General features: G+C 42.8%; 1 protein-coding gene and 1 long non-coding RNA gene across 4 annotated transcripts in view; one reads left to right on the plus strand and one right to left on the minus strand.

Annotated features, from left to right (window-relative positions):
• Positions 1-22,188, plus strand: part of LOC125641876 (uncharacterized) — an 89,568-nt gene that overhangs the window by 7,376 nt on the left and 60,004 nt on the right. Inside the window, exon 2 of the long non-coding RNA XR_007358178.2 lies at positions 2,093-2,311. This is a non-coding gene — a long non-coding RNA (uncharacterized LOC125641876). The remainder of the gene's footprint in view (positions 1-2,092; positions 2,312-22,188) is intronic.
• GALNT10 (polypeptide N-acetylgalactosaminyltransferase 10) overlaps positions 4,366-22,188 on the minus strand; it is a 127,191-nt gene continuing 109,368 nt past the window's right edge. For 2 of the 3 annotated variants that reach the window (XM_048862386.2, XM_048862387.2), the window contains exons 8-12: positions 20,270-20,377; positions 15,487-15,708; positions 14,305-14,421; positions 12,144-12,293; positions 4,366-10,376 (exon numbers count right to left, since the gene is read on the minus strand). In XM_048862386.2, the coding sequence (XP_048718343.1) occupies positions 10,209-10,376; positions 12,144-12,293; positions 14,305-14,421; positions 15,487-15,708; positions 20,270-20,377 (765 nt within the window). In that variant the 3' untranslated portion in view covers positions 4,366-10,208. The remainder of the gene's footprint in view (positions 10,377-12,143; positions 12,294-14,304; positions 14,422-15,486; positions 15,709-20,269; positions 20,378-22,188) is intronic. The other variant, XM_048862389.2, reaches the window with a different exon arrangement.

Genomic DNA, 22,188 nt, shown 5'->3' on the forward strand with positions numbered 1-22,188 from the left:
TTATGGCAATCAATGCCCTAGGTAGGGATATAGAACAGTAGGCAAACTTGAAGCTGCAATGCACTGTCAAACTTGACATTCCAGCGGTTCTCAAACTGTGGGTCAGGATCCCAAAGTGGGTCATGACCCCATTTTAATGGGGTCACTAGGGCTGGTGTTAGACTTGCTAGGTCCCAGGGCCCAAGCCCAAGCCCCATCACCTGGGGTGGTGGGGCTCAGGCTTCCATCCCCCATTCTGGGGTCGCAAAGTAATTTTTCTCGTCAGAAGGGGTCACAGTGCAATGAAGTTTGGGAACCGCTCATTGATATGTTTGAAAACCCCTCTGTGGATCACTGTTCTTTGCTGAGTGGAATGTGTCTCATATTTTGGATTTTCACTACATTATTCCCTTTAAAAAACAAATATTTACTCTTTAAATAGGTGGATTTGTGTCCTTTATCAAAAAAACAGCCTTTAAACAAACACTTTCGTTTTGATAACTTTTGCTATTTGCCACATTGTTATCATTATTTGTATTACCGTAGTGCCTAGCTCTCCAGCAATACCTATATTAAGCCTATTGATTTGGCAGGGAAGGAAAAATCACCATGCAAGTTGAGTCTCGGGAATTCCTGCATTGCCCTTCTTCATTTTGTAGCTGGAAGTTGGACGCAGGAGTTTAGAACTCCAGGTTTATTTACATGACCACTGGGGAGAGCAGAGTCCCTGCTTCCCAATAGGACTCAGCACTTGCTTCTAGTCCTACAAGGTCCCAAGACCGGACTTTAAATCCACAACCCTTTATGTTTAGAAAAAAGTTCCTGTAAGTCACTAAGTCCCTTGTGGAGGTTTTTATGGGTCTCTCAGAGCCCTGGGCACTGTGACCTGTGGTAACAAAGACACCTGGCTTGACGGGCAGAGGGTTCTGATCAAGGCCCAACATTTTTGCAGAACAGGTTTTTGGTAGCATGTGGGGGATACACTTAAAAGCACACAGACGCTTGCTATTGATGCAGCTATGATTAGAAGAAGAGATAGAACGAGACCTTCCTCACTGTGAAAGAGGCACTGGGCAGCAGAGGTTTCGCCTCAAGGGACCCAAATTTTGCTCTGCCAGGTGTGAAATAGCCCAAGTCTGCTGGTCTCCAGCCTATGCTAGTGCTCTTTTGGGGGCGGGTGAGCGGGAGGTCAAGGGTCTTTGCTTGCAGTGCATTTTCTGATGTGGGTCGAGTATTCTTTAATTAGCTGATTTACTTTTCTCTTATTTATGTTCAATGTATTGTCCAGGGAGCCCAGGCTAGGCTCTTGTTTGGGACAGGGGTACTATCCATTGATTGTGAAGCCAACAGTGCGTAATGCAGGTCCCAAATGAGTGTCAATAAAATATACACACCCCACCAGCACCACAAACAACTGACTTCAACAGTGAAGAAATACACCAGTGTAGTAGAATCCATAATTTACCTCGTATTCTGGCTGTATGACATTATTTTAACAGGGAGGTACAGGAAGGGGAGTGAAGTCTTTGGCCAAGTGCTACCTTTCGGGAAAAGGTCTCTCATTTGACCCAAAAGGGTCCCATTGGTAGGCTCCAGAGGATCTTGTTTAGTTTTGAAAGCAAATTCCTCCATTGGTATTTTCGCAAATTGTTGACACTGGTTTGGGAAAAGTATCTAACAGGAAAAACCTAAGTCATGAAAAAAATTCAGTCTAGAAATCCTCATCTGAAGAGTGCCAGGCCTAAAGTCAGTTTGAGCCATGAGTATGAAGTGGGAGATTTCGACAGAATATTAGTCTATTTCCTAAATCCATCAGCATTAGTCATACCTTGGTCAGCATTGCCAGTTTGTAGGCCCACTCCACACAGTCCAACATCTTTTTAGCACATTAGCAGATGAACCAGGCTTTTTGGTGGAGAAAGCTTGCATAGGAGAATACAATAGGTAGACTACTGAGGTGGCTGATAGAGCATCTAATGAGCAGGAAGCTGTTTGGCCTTCTCAAACACCAGGGAACTCACTTAGCCTGTTGCTGGATTTTTAGCCAGGGGTTTTCTATCCATATTAAGTGTTGGTGACCAGTACAAGTGATAGGCTCTTTGCTCTTTTTCAGATTGAGGTTAACATTGGCTCCTACATCTGCGTGGATAAGGAACTGGAGTAAAAATCCAGAACTGCTGTGTTCAGTCAATACCCCAGCTAACTTTCCATGAAACTTGTAGAGTAACGCATCTCTTTGATTTTACTGCTGGACAGATCTCTACTTCGGAAATTGTACATCTGGAATTTTATCAGCTATGGATCTGTCCCTGTGGCCTACGTTCTGCACAAGGTACAGAAGTAATTTGCAGTCATCTAAGAGAGAGTGAGCGAGCGTGTGTGTTAGGGATGGTCTTTGAGTCTTCTGTGGCAAGGATAGCTCAGGCAGTGTTTAATTTGTACTGAAAGAGATACCTGGGCTCAAGCAATTAGGTGCCAGGGTTCAAGCATTTTTTTTTTATATTCATAACTGATACAGCAAGTCCAGAGGTGTTATGGCTATGAACTGCCAAGCCTAAGCAGAGCTCAGGGTTCTGATCTCCTTACCAACAGTTAAAGAAACCAGGGAAGATACTGCCCATACCATGTGTTTTAAAAGTGAACTTTGGGCATAAGATTCACCTAACTCATTTGTATCAAAGACAAGTTCACCACCCTCCTCCACCTGCATGAGTGAGAAAAAGCGGATATATCAGAGCAAGATAGGTGCTTTGTATCCTTAGCTTCCTGCTAACCCTGGAGAGCGTTTTCCTTTTCCAGACCAAGGCTGTGGAGTAATCTTGAAAGGGTAAAATTCCTGGCCATTTAATGCAGTTTAGTCAGTTTGTTCAAGTAGGTTCTTTGCTTGTTCTGAGAGTAGGACATATACATTCGGTTTAGGTCTGGCTCCCACAAAGCAGTTTAGATGAGTGGTGAGCATGCTTGATGGATACATTTTGACGTACTTCCAATAGGGAGAAGATTGGGGCTTGGGTAGGATCATCGCTTAAAGCCTTTTATTATGTTAATGGCTTTGACAGACATGTCCTATGTGTAGATTATTTCATGCACCAGCCTGAGGGCCAGTGTGCATACAGCTGGAGACCTATTCAGCATAGAAGTGGGGCTGTTTATTTATCCAGGTACTGTCTCTTGCATGTTGTCTGCTATCCCTTTGAAAAACTTCATCCTTGTTTCTGGGAGTATTTGCATCTGAGGCGAGCAAGGGAGATACCTATATTATGTGTACCTCAGTTTACTTGCTTGATTTTATTCCATCTGCCTGCATGGAGTTAAATAAGAAAGGGCTGTTAGAAAGAGCAAGCAGGAAACAAAACGATGTCTAGAGATAATTTATCTCCAGAGAAAATACCAAGGGTCCTTAAGAGAAAAATGAGTGGGCTATTAATTGGGAACTGCCCCCCCGCCTGGTTCCAGGCAGGGCATATTTTGCAGGGCTGGGACCTAAAATCAAAAGGATATTAAGTAGTTAAAAACCCCTGTCTAGAGAGGCAGGGAGGGGAGTGAGTTGGCAGCAGCTGCAGGTAGGGAGATGATGCAGGAGAGAGACAAACAAGGACAGCAGGAGGACAGTCTGCCTCTCTCAGCCCACATGTAGGGGTATCTGGGTTAAGCAGAAGCTTCCTGAACTTGCAAGGAAAGGGTGAAGTTTATATCAGACCAGATATGCTGGCAATTGTTTTAACCCTCTGTGCCTTTGGGTGAACACACACCACTTTTCTTTTTAGAACTGTTTTGTATCACTTTAATCAGCTACTGGCCACATGTGTCCTGGAGGGAAGTTTCTCACCAGTGCCAAATACAGTTAGGTCTGTCATGTTACCATGGCTGGGAAACCAGAGATCCAGTATGAGAATGGTTGAACCATTGGGTTCCACCTTGAAGGAAGGAAGCTAAGGGTGCACTGGAAAAGTGGTTGCAGAAGGGTCTAAAGCACAGTTCACCTTCTAACCATGACAGCATCCCACTCAGTTTCCCTTGTGGGACTCTAAAAATGGGTTTAGACTGCTGCATGCTGTAAAGTACTCCAAAATTAGCACCCCCCCAAATTACCAGGAAAGTTTGCCTACTTAAGAGACATGCAGCACTTGTCTATGGAAAAGTGAGCCTTTAACTTGGCAGTAGGTCTATGCGTCACACAGAGTTCCAATGTTGCTTGGCAGGAGGGCAGCTTAAAGTAACTATCCCAGGAGAGAAGGACAAGAGTACACAGTGAAGGAAGCATGTGGGGCGATGGGAAACAAGCTATGCTCCAGGATATTTAGTTTGTTCTCACAAGAAGGGGGGAGGGGAAAGGAAAGCAATTGTTGCAGCAAAAAAGGTGAGTAATTTCTGCATACACAAATATTCAGAAAAACATTAAAAATTTATTTTAAATATTATAAAAGGAAGTCCATTCAACTTTTAAAAACTATGCATTATCTCTGACTCCAATTTATGTAAGCTACTACATTAAAGTGCTAAACATCCTTTTCCGTCCCCATATATTAGGAGTGTGTCTTAATGTGCCCAGAAATAAATATACACTGGTTTACGAGGCACTATCCCATCCAGTTTTGAAGTAAATAAGTTAAAATGCACACAGTACAAGGAGTGAATCAACTAAGACCTCATCACTGATACCTTGGGGCTCCCATCCTAAAAAAGCTAAAGCTATTTGTTACTGTTATTTTAAGGGCTAATGTTTTAGTCTGTTGAATTGATTAGTTTCTATGTCGTTTTGTAAGCCAAGTTCACATTTGACTGCTTGCTAATTGGGATCAGAGCTTCCTTCCTAATGCTGAATGAGCAGTTTTAAGACCTGCGTGGCTCCCAATGAAAAACCACACATCTGTTGGAATCATTGAAGCCTTCTGGGTAATACAGAAGCATCAGGAAAGCTCAGAACACAGTGAATAAAGGAAGAGCCTACTCAACTAGCAAACGCAGAGTCACAGAAAAACTAGACAAAGGTCTTTTATTATGATTTTCATAAATCTGTCATTGTCTAGTTTTATACATGGAACTCACGACAAAGGAACAACTGGAGTGTGAGTTCAGTTAGTGTAGGTGACATCTAGATAAGGCAATCTGACAGGTTAATCAGTAAAATGAAATGAATTTACAACTGAAAAATAAGTACCCCATGCTGGTGGGAATCTTCATCGCTCAACTTTCCAATACCTGACTCACTACCCTATTTTCCAAAGGAAATTTAGTATTTGATTCAAAGCTTTGTTTATGAAGAACTGTAATTTGTATTACAACATTAAGTTGTTCTTACATAATGCTTTTTATCTGTAGATATCAAAGCACTTTACCAAAGGTATACATTACCCATATTTTACAGATGAGGAAAATGTATCACAGAGGAGAAGCCAAAAGTCAAACAGCAGGTCAGCAAAAGAGCTGGGAGTAGAACTCAAGTCTTCGACTCCCAGTCCAGTGCCTTACTCACTAGCCCACACTGCCTCCCCTGTAAAAAACAGTTTTTTCTTTTTTTAAAAAATACACTGGATATCTCAGAAGTTAGCCTCAAGCTATTCATTGTTTGTCAACAGTGCTTTGCCAACTCGCTTTCCACAATATTCATCTGTTTAAGATAAAACAAAACATTGAGAACACTTGATGCTAAACAATCCTTTTGTAGTGGAAATGACAACCGGTTTGCTGGATTTTGTGTGTCAGGTAATGACTGGCTTTAATGCCCCATTTGCTGTGGGCTGTTAACTCTGAAATGTAACTTGTGTATTTCATTACTTATCTGCTTAAGAGAATGTAGCAGCCAGGTAGAATGAAAGTGTGGCATGACACACATATTTGACTCTCATACATGAGAAAGCCAATCCTACAGCCATTGACTGTTCTAGATCTGTTAGCCTTGACAGTTTCATTTGATACCATGTATTACTGGCTGGCTGCAGCAAGCTGTCCACACACCCCAAACACAAACATTTCAACATCCTGCACATATCACAAAAGAAAAACAAATGAAAACTGCTCCCCTTTCACCCAGTGATGCATTCTGACTTTTCACATGGTTCTTATGTGATCTTCCTCGCTCCTAAAAGGACGCGCAATTACCATAACTATACGGTGGTAGCTACAGGAGCACCATGCTAGTACCAATAACCAGTTACTTGTGAAACCTCACTGCTCATTTAAGTTCCAGTATTAATTTTTTAACATTACAGACTTCCAGCTAGGTAAGGGGAAAAACTTGCTGAACTGGCATTACATAGGTATAAATTACCACAGATTGTAAGGAATTGCTTTCTTGCTACTTCTGTATTACAGATTTGCTCCCCACTGATCCATGGTGTTGAGTTTATAGAAGTTACCACATTATCCTTTCACTTAGATTCTGATATGCTGTTGGAACCATTTATGAAAAGCTCTGTATTTGAATACATTGAGTATGAATTGTGAACTCCTGGATGCTGTTCCCTTGATTAAACAGATATTATACGTGCCTTTATCAGGGATTAAACATACAGCAACCAGCCCAAGAAATCCTCTGGTCTAACATCAGTTGAACTTCTACTCTATGTCCCAAGCGTAACCCTCAGTGGATACAATAGGGACCATCACTCGAAGAAGAATCTCCAGACTTCATACTGAGTGTAAAGAAAAGCACAGACATTAATGGATACTCTTAATCCAGTAACCCCTGGAGGCCCTGCATCTCCTGGCCAGTACCTTTTGTCGTGCTAAAATTTGTACTTAAAGCCAGACATTTAAAAACAAAAACCCACACCAGAATGGTAATTGCGCACTGCATCAAACTCTCTTGTACATCCTTCTCCCCAGCCCACTTCACTCTTGTCCAGCAAGGCACTAGGAAATGGTTCAAGTTTAGGCATTTGCTGTACATTTGCATTTAAAAAGGCACATCTTTATTTTAATGATGCTGTATTCCGCTTTCATTAAAGGCCACACAACATTCCACTCTGTGGGAAAAAAAAAGATTTGTTGCCAAAGCCTACAGGAAAACTCAAACCCATGTAGTTTGCTCACAGGGGTCAGACAGTAACACCACTATGAAGTAGGCAAGAGATGGAAGTGCATTTTGGGTACTGAAATGTAAGTGAACACACCACACAGCATCTCACTGTATTTCAGAATTCTTATATGCAGTCTTGCCACAAACTAAAGAATTTATGAAGCCGGGGCAGAGATTTTTTTTTTAAATTACAGTTTTGAAAAATAGCTGGATGTGAAAAGAATGCGTTTTCCATTAGGTAGTTGATGGCATTTGAGACCTGATCTTGATTTGCATGCAAATGTGAGGATTTGTTTATGGATTCATGCTTTGGTGATTTTTGCTTATAAATAACTAAACATAATTGGAATAATTAGCCTGATTGCTCAGCAAAAGCTCAATTAAAGATGAAGATTGAGAAATATAATTTCTATTTCTCAGTCAGTAGCTGGCAGACTATGGTAATTCTTCCCATTAGTCAGCAAAGCCTCTGGGGCATTGAAATGTACAATTAACGTAAGTAAAATAATAGCTAAAGGAACACCACTGAGACAATCAGACATAGGCACACTGAATTCATGGGACAGTCAGGATTTGAAATCCACAGCTTTTTGAAATGAACCAGACTGACAGCACTGCAACTGACCGGGAGAGATCACCCTTAAAAGAGATGAACGCATTCCTGGCCCATTCAGTTCTTGGCCTCTGTGCTGAGCCTGGCAGCAGTGGGGCCACTTGTGATAGTGGTCCTGTGACCAATATCTGTCAAGTAGGAACTGCATTAAGATCACCTAGTCTTTTGGTGAATGCTGCCAAACTGCCCTTGAGCCAAAGTCGAATCACTGACCTAGATATCAAAGGCTCCCTATCCCATTAACAATAATCTCAGAAGCTTGTGTCCAACATGCTGAGCAGCTAAAAGTATCCAAAAATTGGCTCACAAGGTGAGTCCGAGTCCAGAGAAAGCCATATATTTTAAACAGAAGCTGATCCCCTAATGAAGTGGAAAACTAAAATGCAGGCATTAATGTTACAGCACTACTCGCTGCAGCGGAATGATCACTTTCTGACCTTGTATTCCAATTATAATAAACCTGTGCTCTTTGTGTACAGCTTCTTGTTCCACAGGTATTAAAACATTCATAAAGACATTTAGTCAGGCCATTTAGTGAGCCACAATAAGTACCACCAGACTAATGAGAGCATTCATAACTCAAGGAAAACATCTGACAGCTACTTCCCAAGTACTGGAAACTGGCGCTTCCCCCCATGGTATTAAAAAGTGCTTCTAATGATAGACATGTTACAGATATTTAGAACATATGCAATTATATTTTAATCAGAGGATGTTAACCCAATGTGGCATTGGTCTAGTTTGTACAGCATCTCTTGCTGCAGTTTGCTGGCACCACGTAGTGATCACAGAAAAAATATGGACTATCCCAAAGGGCAGTAAAGTCTCTGTCCTCCCACCCCTCCAAATGAAGAAGCAGTGCTTGACTTCAAAGGACTCTGTGAATCATTTGCAACAATGCTGCAATTAGCAACGTCACTGAAGTCTGGGTTTATTACTTGTTGAGATCCTGCGTGCCATGCAGCAAGCCCACACTGATTTATGTGGCAAAACTGCATCAAATTCTGCACCATCATTGAGAGATCACAAAGTCACTTGATAACCTCTGCAGCTCCTGAACTGGTGCAGAAAGGGAGCAGGCAACAGCAGAGGGGGCTGAACTACTGTCTTGTGGTGAGCAAGGGGAGGCCTGTAACACAAAGCAGCTGCCATATATATGGGCCTCTTGAACCTGCTCAGAGCAAAGCTCTCTTGTGAAACTTAGGAGCTACACAGCAGGGAAGATGCCCGAAATGTGGAGCTTCACGCCCCTGCAGGAGCAGAGATCCATTACTGTGCTGCTTAGGAGCCCCAGATAGCAGCCTGCTCTTCCTGCAAACTTCTCCCCGCTCTTCCCAAGACACTGCCTTGCTCATTTCAGCCCCTCATGCTGTGGCATGCCTCACAATCCCAGAACTGGCCACATGCTGCCTACTCCTGTAGAGTGCCTATAAGGATAGGTGGACAAGCCAAGCAGCTGGGGGATGATCGGAAAATGTTTAGTTTGGTTGATTTATGCAGCATCTTAGCAGAAGGATAACTATGCAGTCATCTGTGAGAGTATAATGGCCTTGTGCATGGGCCCTGCACTCACTGCAGTTACCTCAGACAGATGGACTGCTGGCCGCAGAAGACCACGGGCCAAATTAAACCCTGGGTAGCAGTCTCAAATCCATCAACCTCTGTGGAATTGCAGCTGCTCATGCTCAGGGTGAATTTGGCCCCAGGTCTCTGGAGGAAAACTGGAGATTTTCCCATGCAGTAGATTTTATGGCAAGGATCCTTGGAATGTTTCTATCCTAAAACCACCCCATACTATAAGTGACTGTTATTAGCCATCTAAAAACCTGTGGCGAGAGTCACCACAATTATTTTAGCTGCAGGCGGTCACCTTACTGGAAAACCTTTTTTCTATTCCTTCATATTGAAGAGACCCAACAATGGGTATTAGAGAGCAAGGTGCATGGACCTGAAATTGTGGTTTTTCTACCAGTGACTTATATTCACTGGAACATTAGTCTCAACTGCCCTTAGTTCACTCAAACTGTATTCTGTTAACAGATCTATTCCTTTGAAAGGCATTATGAGGCCAAGCTGCTTTAAGTATATTTTGGTTTGGTGCACAGAAGAGACACACACACTTTTCATTTTTCTATTGCATTTTAAGTTTTGATGCACTGGAAGTCAGTGTATTTGTCAGGTACTGTTATGTTGACTTTGCACTGTAATTTTGAGTGCAGGTTTTGCTTGGATGGATTCTGGGAGGTAAAGTGACTATTTGGGAACGCTTTGTTTAGCATCTGGGAAAGTACCACACATGATCTAAATGCAGGTTGAACCAGGTTCGTAAGCCTTTAAAAATAGAGATTCTGATCTGATCTTGAGAGGCAAGTGACTCTGGTAAAGCCTCATGGAATTGCACCATCCCCAAAAAGAGAAAGATGCAGCATCTTCAAAATAAAGACTGGCCAGCTAGTCACACCCTCTTCTGAGATTCTCCCTTTTACCTTGTTTGTTTAAAAACAAAAAACAAAACATTTTTTTGTAACCCTCCCCGGTAAAAACTATAACTGTAAAATATATATATAAATATATATATATATATATGCGCAGTCTTTAAAGATCAAGATTTCTGTTAAATTTTTCCAAGACAGTTGAGTTTGTGTGTTCAAATATCCACTGCTGTGTTGGAGAAGAGGGATTGCAGGTATTCATAAAGATCTTTCGGTCACTCTCACTGCAGTCCATACAGCTGCTGCTTACTGGGTGATAAAGGGTCTTGTCCTGAGGAAGAGAAATTCAGAATCAATTTGTTTGACTGGGGAACATTCTGGGGGTTTACGGGGAAGTAAAGGGAAAGTCCCACTGAGGAAACAAAGTTGAGCCCATTTTACTCATTTGCTGCCCTATAGCATCTAGATACAAACCTTTTAATGAAAGGGTGTGTGTGTCATTTGGTTTTGCCCTACTAGATATTTTACCCATTGCATACTTTTTTCACCCTTGACTCCTACTCCTGACTTCCTGTTGGTTGCACACAACTCATGGACTCATGAGCTAGAAATGGAAAGGACATATGTATCAAATCTAATCTAACATCTAACGAACTGTCAGCTCTTCAGCACAGACATTTTCTTACTTGTGCATGGTGCTCTAACCAGTTATTTATGGTATTTCACAAATTAAGAAACAGTCCATTCCCCTTCCAATGTAGAATTGTTCCTTGCATCTTATAGTGCTTTGTGCAGTCTGCTTTTAAATTTCTCAATGAGTGGCGTTCCAACACTTCCCTGGGGGAGACCATGACATCCCCCACCTCCCACTTCTACAGCAAACACTAATGTTAGTGTTGCTGTCTGTCCCACTCATTGCTGTCAGGATGAGCAGTAGAATGCATCACTTCTGCAACCATGAGTGCTGGAACTGGTTCAGAAATCAACATTTCTAGGTGAGCCCTGCCTGCAGACATGGCATGTGTCTGTCTGTGTTTGTCTACATTTTCTCTCCTTCTCACTGGCACCCAGTCCAACCCTTGCAACATCTGCCAGGCAAAACAAAAGCAAACTAAAGCTAGATTCTTCAGTCTGCAGGCTCACGTTCTGCTGCTTCCCCTCCAGTCACACTGGGCATACAGATGGGGGGTGGGAGGGTTTGTGGGAGCTGAGCATTCTAAATAAAAACTTCTTCACCTGCTGCTACACAAACATTGCTTGTAGAGAAGTAAGTCACATCCGCTTATGGGAGGAGCATCCACATTATTAAACATCAGGCTGACAAGCTCTAGTACAACTTTGTAAACAGATTGTGCATGGCAGGTATGGCATTACTCTACAGCCAGAGGGCTGTGGGTGGAAGCTGCAGCTGGTTTAACAGAGAGTCTCCTCGCTTGCTCTCTCGTTGGCATCACACTTAATGCTGTTCCTTCCCATTTCTAAATGAAGATGCAGAGAGCCTGCTCCATCTGATAAGGGCACATTAAGGGAAAACTAGGAGCAAGTGGGGCAGGATTGATGGCAGCCTGACTGAAACCAATCTGCAATCAGGCAAGAACAGAAAAGTTGGTCTTACGCTGCCTCTCCTATATCCAAGTACTGGGCTCGGGTACAAGCCCACATTGAACCAAACGCAGAGCTGGTGCAAGCAGAAGCAATTTCATGGAAGTCACTGGAGTGATGCTGCTTATGCCATCAATGAAATGTGGTTCTTGTGCCAACACTAACAAGACTATGACACAAAGTGCAACCTTGGGCAGGCTCTGCAGAACAAACAAGAGAAGCAGGCTGCTTTTGCTGTCTCCTCTAGCTAGTGTTTTTTATACCCTCTTCTTACTCATGAGCTGTTCAAGAAGTCCTTTTCCATTCAGGTAGTGAAAACAGATATGCCTACCCCATCTTGCCCATGCTGCTTTTACTCATGCTAAATGACAATGGATTCCTATAAATTCTCTTCTCACAGCTACATGAATCATAAGAGACCACCACGAGTCATGTTATTACAAGGAACCTCAGATGTTCATGGAATGACACATCATCATCAAGTAAACGCACTCACTTTCCTGTATCTCCACAGCTGGTTCCCCTTCATTCCGTGACAGTCGTAGAGGGTCACAGGGCTGCTGTGGGAAATGGCATCGAAACAGAACTTCTTGGTGTGCTGAGGGTCCCCAGGACGGATATCTTCCCGCCAGCTGAAGGTGAATACCTGCCAGGACAAACATGACCCTCTTCGAATGGGATGAAAGAGCGAATGAAAAGAAGCCATCCAGATTCAAGAGCTGAAATTCTGTTTCTCCACAGGGTGTAGCACTACTCACCTAGACAGCATCTCTCTGGGGAAGGCAAGTCAAGAACTCTTAGAAACAAGCCACTTCCACAGTCTGGTGGCTCCTCGGTTTGGTATGTGGACCTCTCAGTGGGAGTATTAAGCTTATAACTAACTCACTGATTAGAACACTTGACAGTGCACAGGGTAGAATCAGCAAAGACCTACAAGACACCTTGTTAATAATGGTTCTATGATCTGCCCAGATAGCCTGCACAGTGCCTCAGGGAATCTAAGATCAAGCCCTGTGCTCCCCAGGCCACATGGGGCTCCCTAGGGTCAGCATGAGCCACCCAGTGGGAGGGTACAGAGGCTTCAAGACTGAGCTTGATAAGTTTATGGAAGGGATGATATGATAAAACTGTGTACAGTGGCACATAGCCAATCTGCGACTGCTAGCAGCAAATATCTCTAATGGCCAGTGATGGGACACTAGCTGGGGAGGGTGTGACAGGATCCTCCGGGGTGCAGCCTGGGACTGCTGTGCCTCCTTAACTCTCTCCAGCCTGGGTTGTCTCTCACAATGCCTTGCTAGTGACCAGCAGCAAACCCCTCCAGGTGCTGTGATCACTCAGCACAACAGCATGTGGAGCCCTACACCCAGCTAGATTGCATGAATGCTCCCAGTGCCACTCATGAATCACCCAGAGAAAGGTACCAGAGCCAAATCCCCCAGCTCCCAGCACTGTACCCCAGGAATATACCATCTTGCACTGCTCAAGATGGGCAGTGCAAATTTAAATATTTGGTTCACCAGTTCAACAATGGAAAGTGGACATACACCAGCCTTTGTCAAACCTGAGCAGATTTACCACACACTTCATACAAACTCACTGGTTAAGATAAACAAATACATTTATTGACTATAAAAGGTAGATTAAGTAATAGGCAAAAAGTCAGTTAGTTACCAAAAGAAATAAAATATAAGCCCACAGTCTAAACACTCAACCCTATTAGATGGGGCAGCAACTAGAGTAAGCAGTTTTTCTCACCACACTGTATTTTGCAGCCCTTAATATACAGGTTTGTTCCTTAAACCTGGGCCAATCTCCTGTGTTGGAGTCTTGTCTTTTTGGACTGAATTGCACAGTAAATTGATTTAATTTCCAGTTTTCCTGCATCAAAATTCATATGCAACAGATCTTTATCTTCTAATACTAAATCCATTTCCCTGAAGAGTTATGTATTGCTCCATAATAGATACATTGTGTTCTTGATCTTTCCTCAACTTGGCTGCTACATTTTAAGACTAACTAATATTCCCCCCCGCCCGCCCTGTTACAATAAAGCTGTCATTTCTAGCACCTAATGCATCAGGAGGGTGGATTGATAGCCCAGTCAGGTTAATCTCTCTCCCCAGCAATGATTGGGATGTTAATCATGCATCTACTTCCTGTCAGAGGAACTATAGTAAGTGTTTATTGACTGTGCTTGCAGGTTCATCAATATGTATGGTGTTCCTCTTTATCACTTCTTTCAGCAGATGCTTTGAAGTTAATATTCACTTTGTTACATACCATAGTTGCCTTGTTACCGGTTTCTTTTATTGTTTTGGTATATTCTTTCCCTTTGTTATTCTCTTCTGTTCACTCCAACCCTTCAAAGACTAAAAGGTAAAAGCTCCTCAAGGAGCCTTGCAGGCTCCAGTTCCTTTCCCTCCTGCTATTTGCTTTTATACTAACAATTGCAGTCTACTAGGAACAGCATCAGTACATTTGGTACTTAGGTCAATGGGTAACAGACCACATTTCACTCACCTGGCACAGCATTGTGCTTCATTACCCAGAGAGGTGAAGCCACTGTGCATAGCCAAGGTGTTTATTTTTAAATGTTGCTTGTCCTCACCATGATCCTTTTAAAAATGAATGTGTTACGAGGAAGACTCGATTACCTGTATGTTGTTCCAAGCTGCCTCTCCTCTGCCTTTCACACAGGTTTCCAGCCTCAATGGGGAGCCCAGAGTTCCGTGTTTCGTATCTGCGCATAGACCAGTTCCTATATTACGGATCTGCAATATTAAATTGTTAATTAGTTACGTTACACTTTTGTCAAAGTGACAGCCAAGAGGTAGAATGATTTAAGAAGTTACCTCAAAACGGTAGCTATTAGTACAAAGGTGCAATGTGAAATGCCTTACATTATTATACAATTGAGCTGACATTGTTACAGCTGGAAAGAGGCAGATTACTGTGCTATAAAAGGTCATCCCTATTTTGACTTACAACCTTTACACCAGAGGATGGCAGAGCCTGTGACAGGGGGTCCCCGGTATACATCGGAAGTTGCATTCCTGAAAAGGGCGACTGATACGGGGGCATTTTCCCCCATAAAAAATAACAGCCCGCTCTGCCTCTTCCTGCCCCCTCCATCATCTCTGCCCCTTCCCTCCCAGCGCCTCCTGAACGCCAGGGAAGCACCCAAAGAAAAGCCACGCAAAAGGTGAAGTGACAAATATGTGGATTGGGACCAATGTGAATCCGAACATGTTCCCCTATGGATGAGTGACAGATATGCAAAATGACGGATAAGCAGGAGAGACATTTTGGGGACCCCCTGTATTTAATAATAATTAGGGGAACAAGCCTTAAACACGTATGGGTTTCTTATCCCTAGGCTAGACACTTTACAAGGAGGAGGAGGAGGATGGGAAAGAAGCTAACTGACTGGTCCGAGGTCTCACAGGACATCTGGGTTTTATTTTTATTTTGATTCTTGCTTCCCCAACCCACATCCTATCCACTGGATTATGCTGCCTCCCCTAAAACATGGTGCACTAATTGCAATCTTATAGAACAAGCCAGCATACAATTTCTTTTTATAATCGTGTGCTAATGGAAACTGTCAGCCAAAGGGTCTGCTCTGTTCCTGAGCAGGCCAGTATAATGAAGCATACAGGAATTCTGATCTCTGAAGCATTCAGCGCAGAATCTTTATGAATAAAGATGTAATGTCTGTTCATAGGAATGGAGCTAATAGGCATCAGGGCTCATGATTAGCTCTATTATAACAATCCAAAATAGCCTGGTAGATCTTTCTGGCTTGTCAACCCTAGCAGTTTATTAAATGAACTCACCTCTCCCCAGGCAGCTGCCGGGGGCTCCACTGGTGGGTAGAATTTTGGCAAATCCCAAGCTACCTCACTCATGAACCATTTGAAGTTCTTGCAGTTGAGATTGTTGCGAAGTTCCTTCTGAGCATTCACATCCCCCGCAGAGAGATGCCGATATTCAGGTCTACGCTGGTAAATGTACTCTGCGTATTCATCCATCCACACTTCAGCCACACGCTTCAAGTTCTACATAGGTAGCAGGCACGTGTGGAAGGAATGAGGGGGAAAAATGTACATGAAAAACTGTGTCCATTCAAACTCTGCATTAGAATTCAGAGCAGGTCTCATGTTTTTGCTCAGAAAGGATTTCCATTAACACAGGCGCTCTCTCGAGCTGCTAGGAGCAAGATAATCTTTAGTGTATTCTCTATGTCCAGGGGAGTTATAGGGAAAGGTATGTTTGGTTGATGTCAAAAGAGAATCCTTGGTGATTGGCCATTACTTGTGGTTCCTTGTGGCTGTGGAAATAGCACTTAGCCAGAACTTGTTTTAAATACAAGTCAGAGCAGAGACAGCGATTGTAAATACCACTGGACACTTTGAGGTCTGAGATGACAACTTCCCACTCCTCCTCCTCTGATCCATCCTGCCATATCCTTTGTGAATGAGATCTGCAGCACCCAGTTTTGGAAAGCATCTTTCTACAGAATTCTCTCCTTTCCACTGTTAATCTCTTTTATATACAAAACTAAGAGAAACTTAACATTGAGGCACAGTAAGTGGGAGAGTATACACACTAGAGATGCAGTCCCTTCAGAACATCCCCCATTGTTTGCTTCCTGTTAACCATACAGGTATCACAGGTTGGCCTCTGACCAAGTCACTAAAAAAAAACAATAGCAAAGCCTCTCATAGGCTAACTCTATTTCTGTACTGACTCTAAAATGGGACTCAAGTCTTCATTTGGGAGAAAAACTCAGATATATTGATAAAAATATCAAGCAGGTAATGGCGCACACTGAATTTTAGTTTCAATATATTACTAAACCAGCAATTTAATCATTTCAGTGCAAGCAGTTAGCTAACATTAAATCCACAATGTAGCTATACACAGCTTCTTGACTGCTGCCAAACACACACAGTGCATCCAGCTGCGCTGCCTAACATAGTGAGTACAATAGGTCATTAGCTCCCTGACTGCTGCCTGGCAACATGAGGCTCTCTCACTGGAAAAAACTCGCTGGACTGCCGAGCACAACAAGTACACCTGACGTACCAATTCCAATGGAATGCACAACTGGCAGCAATGCATTTGCCATGGCGGATTAGAAGCAAAAACAGCTAAGGCAACTGCAAGCAAGTGACCTTCTTATCCAGCTCCAAATATAGTCCAACACACCCCCTTCCCAAGCTGTCACTTTATGATCACTGATATGATCTGATGTAACTAAATGTAAACCTTAGCCTAAATGTTCTCCAAGTCTGGTGATTCCAAGGTTTCTAGCCCCACACCAGTCTGCTCCCAATGCCCTCTGACATCCTGGAGGAGTTAACAAGGAATCAGAGGATTCTAACATTACAGGGGAGATGAAAGAAGAACACTGCATCTCTCTCTGAGGTAGTTACTTTGTCACAGTAATACATTCCAAATATATAATTAGGGCACAGTCTCGTTCAAGTAAGATGTTTTCTGACCCTCTGATCTAGATATAAGCCAGGTAGGAGACCTGTTTCTTGGTTTAGTTTTGTATCCTTTGTTTCTATTATTTTTTCCCACCAGAGGGCGCTACTACCCTTTTTCAATTTACTTGGAAACCAGAGGTAGAAAACTGCAGCATACAATGAGGACGTAATCTTCTTTCTTTCTCAGTTACAATACTGAAGAAATTTGACTGGACAGGCCTTTCCTGTAACTTACTCCTCCAGTACAGTGTGAGGTCTGAGGATGAAGGGGCTCTTTTTTCTTTTACTATTAAATATGGAAGTTTTAATAGGTTTGCAAATCTTTGCCATGTAAATATCAAAACACAAAAACAATCATTACAACATTGTTTGCAATGTTGTAGCCGTGTTGGTGCCAGGATATTGGAGACACAAGGTGGGTGAGATGATCTCTTTTATTGGATCAACTTCTGGTGGTGAACGAGAGAGTTAAAACACAGCTCTTCACCTCTGGGAAAGTTACATAGTGTCACAGCTAGATACAAGGGGACAAATTATTTAGCATAAGAGGGAAAAGTGATGTAGGAGACCATTTAAAAAGAAGCGGGCAATTAACACTTCTGTAGTCACAGGACAAAGCAGGTTAGTGAGTTACCCAACTGTTGTAATCATGAAACTGGTATTTCTGATAGCCTGATTTTATGAATTCAAGTTCCCAAGCTCGTCTTTTGTAGGTGATGTCCTATGACTGAAGACATGTTAATTGCCCACTTCCTCTTCAATGGTCCCCTAAAACGTGTTTTACTCTTTAGGCTAAATAAACTGTATTTAGCTGTGACACACTGAGTACCTTTCCCAGACTTACAGAAAAGAAGGACTTGTGACACCTTAGAGACTAACGAATTAATTTGAGCATAAGCTTTCATGAGCTACAGCTCACTTCATCGGCTGAGCTGTGTGTAATCTCAAAAGCTTGTCTTTCACAAACAAAGTTCCTCACACACCTCGTGACTCTCATATCCTTGGACCAAGACGGCTACACCACCACTGCAAAAAAACCTGAGTGTCAGCCAGTCCCATGCAAGGGTGCCCTAGAAATACCTCTTCTGCTTTCTTTCAGTTAGTAACGCTGGTGCCCTTGCTGTCCTATCTCCTTACCTCATCACAGATAATGCCTCTTGTGTTCATTCTGGTGATCAAATTGCTGTGCTTCGCCCTTCTCCAGAAGCATCAAATGTGAACGCTTTCCCAATTTCCACAGCATGAACCAGGTTGCATGTTTTACAATAAGTCCAAATACTCCGCAGTTGCCATCTGCATGATTAATGTCTGGGCTTCCCTCCTGCCACCCCGCCTCCTACGTTAGCAGCACAGTTCTGATTTACGTTTCACCGCTGGCCCCGCTGCAGGTGCTCAGCATAGGGTGCAGCTGCAAAGGGGTTGCATCTGACAATGTTGCTGGTTTTATTGCTCAAATTAGCACTCATTGTGAGCCTTCACTGCTTATTCTGAGCATGTATTCAGGCAGCTCTCCAGCAGCTCATGTTTGCCCACAGGGAAACAGGCCCGGCATTCTACTGCTTTCTCTTAAGTCAGGGCAGAATACTTAATTCTGGAGGGGCTTGGGTTTGGATAAAGGGCAGCCTCTTTCCCATCTCCCACTCCTTTGAATGCAGAGTTGATCTCCGTCTATCACCTAGCATTGCGGTCTCTATTCATCCCTGGCTACCAAATGAAGCCTGGATCAGGCGGCAAACTAGTTTCCTACCAAAGACCAGCAGGAAGGTGGAAAACACCCCAAAAGGGGATTACTGGACATGGCTGTTGTCGCTATGTCAAATACTCCAGACGGGGGGAAGGGTCCCCACCGATGATGACTGCTGCAGTAGGGGAGTGCTTTGTGCAGAGTCACACACCATTCCAAAGTTCTTTTTGCTATCTTAATCCCCTCTAGAGAAATAAGTTGCAGCTTTGGTGGTGGCTGATGCTCACAGTGAGTGGGGCTGAGATCTACTCATTTGCTCTTTCCTGTTGCTTCCTTTGCTCTTACCTCCTTCTTCCTATACAGAGAACTCCCTGATCTATCCACTGCCTCCTTTCTCTGCCACCTGCCTCAGAGACAACAAACCACTCTCCTCTCCACCCACTTGTCCCTTCCTTTCCTTACTCCCCTTGAAGATAGTAGAAGGTTGGCTTGCTCCATGATGCGATGTACTTCTCTGGTAGAGTGTCCTTGTTTGGTGTTTTTAACTGTGTTGAAGTGTAAATCCTGGATTTTCTCCTGGGAGCATATTCAGTGGTATCTGCCTGTGAACCTGTAGATGTATCTCCACTGCTGTGATGATCAATACTCTACACAACACGCCCTTCAAGATTCATGGGTCCTACACATGCCTATCAAAGCATGTGGTGCACTTCATCCAGTGCACTGAACGCCCCGGTAGCAACTATGTGGGTGAAACGAAGCAATCACTAAGCTTGGGTGAACTGGCACAGAAAAATGATAAGTATTGACCCATGGGAGATATGATGTTTATCACAAAATGATCACACCATATCTGACCTCTCAGTCCTCATCCTCAAAGGAAACCTGCACACCACCTTCATAAGACGAGCCTAGAAGCTTACATTAATTATACTGGAATATAATAATGAGATCCCTTTATTTAAACGGAGTATTACCATATTACGGAATGAGAACACCCATGACATGCTATGAGGCTGAAAAGTCTTTCTATCATTGAAGCAGCACAATCACCATCCTGTACCACACTGCCCAGAATGTATTCTGAGCTATTATGACTGTGTAAAATTTCAATGATAAAAGCATACAGTACTTTTACTGGGATTGTATTGCCGACAGCCAGCCAAGCACACAGCCCCATAACTCCAAATGCGCCGAGAATTTTGGTCAAGATCCAGAGTAGCTTCTGGTTACGATTAGATTTCCTCTCTATTGGAGGGGGCAGGGGAGAATGAATGTACCTTGCCGCAACAGAGGGACAAATTTGCTAAGCCAGTAGGACTTTTCCCATCTCTAAGCATGATACAAGATAGGGAGAGTTGAGGCTTGTGGAGTCCTCAACATGCCTATCCCTGGGCCTCTAAAGTTGCAAAGGAAGGTTATTTAGAAAAAAACACTTACCCTCGCCAGGCTGACTCCTGTTGGAACCTTGTAAGGAACGTATTTCCTGTAGATATGACCCACTCGGGAGCAAGGAATGTCCTCCATGCGACCCCCACACATCCACACCTGTAGGATGGCAGAGAGGGACAGATACACAATCGGAATACACTTCAGCTGAAAAGCAAAAAATGTTCAATATAGGAAGATTTATGGAAGCTTTGTACTTTAAAGACTGATTCAGCCGGTCCCTCAAATACTAACTTCAAACCTGATTGCTGGCTGCTCAGTCAGGCATCTTTCAGTTTCGCCAAAAGATTAGCATATTGGCTGTAGAGATGCTCTTTAGATCCTTGGTCATCGGGTGGGAAAAAGCAAAAGATTCTTTCTGAACAGCACAGCTCCGACACAGATTATTTCCCAAGTTAAAGTGAAATGGTGTATTATTGCACACAGGGATTAAAAATTGGATCCCCATGCCAAATCCTGTGCTCTGCGTCAGGCAAGAGCTCCAAAAGTAACTTGGGGGGCAACACTATAGGTCAGATCATGTGCTACACAAACACTCAATGGAATTATTCACAAACCTGCCTAAGCTTCAAACCAGAAAATACTGGCTCCCATGCTTTTGTACTGTCGCTGGGTATCAGAGCAAAGTCTAGGTCTAGGAGATCAATGCTATGCTTTTAATGCAGAGACACACTCCTAGCTTCTGCAGCCCTCCAATTAGTGGAAGTCCCTGTCTGGTGAAAACAATTACATTTAAAAAAAAGTAAGAGAAAGTCAATGGAATAGAGCATTAGTTGCAGAATAATGACCTGATGCCTGATTAGTGTCAAGGTGAGGCCAAGAAGTTTGTTTTCCATGCAGAGACATTGATTCTGTGCCATCATCCTTTAACATCTTTCTTTTATACCTAGATTAATGCGGATGTAATCTTTTTGCCTGACTACGTGAATGAAAGAGTGAATGCTGCTCTCTGTACCAGTGAGTAAATGCATTCCAGTAGGTTTAAGGAATACACTTAGGAGCTTCAGCCAGTCAGAGAACATCTAATCTATAAGTTAAAAATAGGATATTGCACTTTAAGAGGACTGGCTTCCGACTCAGTTGGCTTTTTTTTTTAATTAAAATAAAGTGCTTGTCTTAGCAAAGGAGGGGCAGACAAACATTTAACTACCTGACCGAGGCTCCATTAGGTAGATTCCTGGTTCCTATTGACCTTCAAACAGCTTCTTCTATTTTTTCCTGCTTTCATTTAGTAGGAGACACTTGACATTGTCTTGCTCTTGATTTGATACCCAAATCCCCCCCTCAGTACCCAAAATCACTATATGTGAGATATATAAATATATACTATATGTGAGATATATAAATATTACAGGATGGTGACCACTGGCCTGCAAGCTAAGGTAGCGTTATTGGTCCACGCCATTATCATGGTTAATTTGGACTCCTGCAATTCACTGTACAATGAATTTAGTCAACAGCTTCATGCATAGAAGGCAATTCACTAACATTCTATGGCTACAATATTAAATATTTAGTAAGGGAATGAAATATTTGGCCAAGGCGGCTGCATAATTACTAGTTATTACACCAAAGTCCTTTGGAGTTTCATCTCTATCTACTGGCCCCTAGCCATTTAATAATCATTGTCATTTCCTGTGTATAGCTTAATGAAGTTTCATCTCTTCATATTATCACAGTTTCCTGAGACCAGAATTCCACTAACCCAGAATACTTTAATCAAATATTTATTATTGTAAAGAATACAAAAAGGAATTTTGACTGAAACTCTGGTCTATGGATTTTTGTTCCTTTAGTACTTTTTAATTACTGTTATATCTTGAGAGGACAGGACAGTTACTGCAGATGACTAAAGTCTGTACTCCATTTAACTTTTGGAGTCCTTTCAGTTGTCCTTTCTACTGGTACTA

The sequence above is a fragment of the Caretta caretta genome, chromosome 8 (assembly GCF_965140235.1).
Source record: "Caretta caretta isolate rCarCar2 chromosome 8, rCarCar1.hap1, whole genome shotgun sequence".
In the NCBI taxonomy this organism is placed as follows: domain Eukaryota; kingdom Metazoa; phylum Chordata; order Testudines; family Cheloniidae; genus Caretta; species Caretta caretta.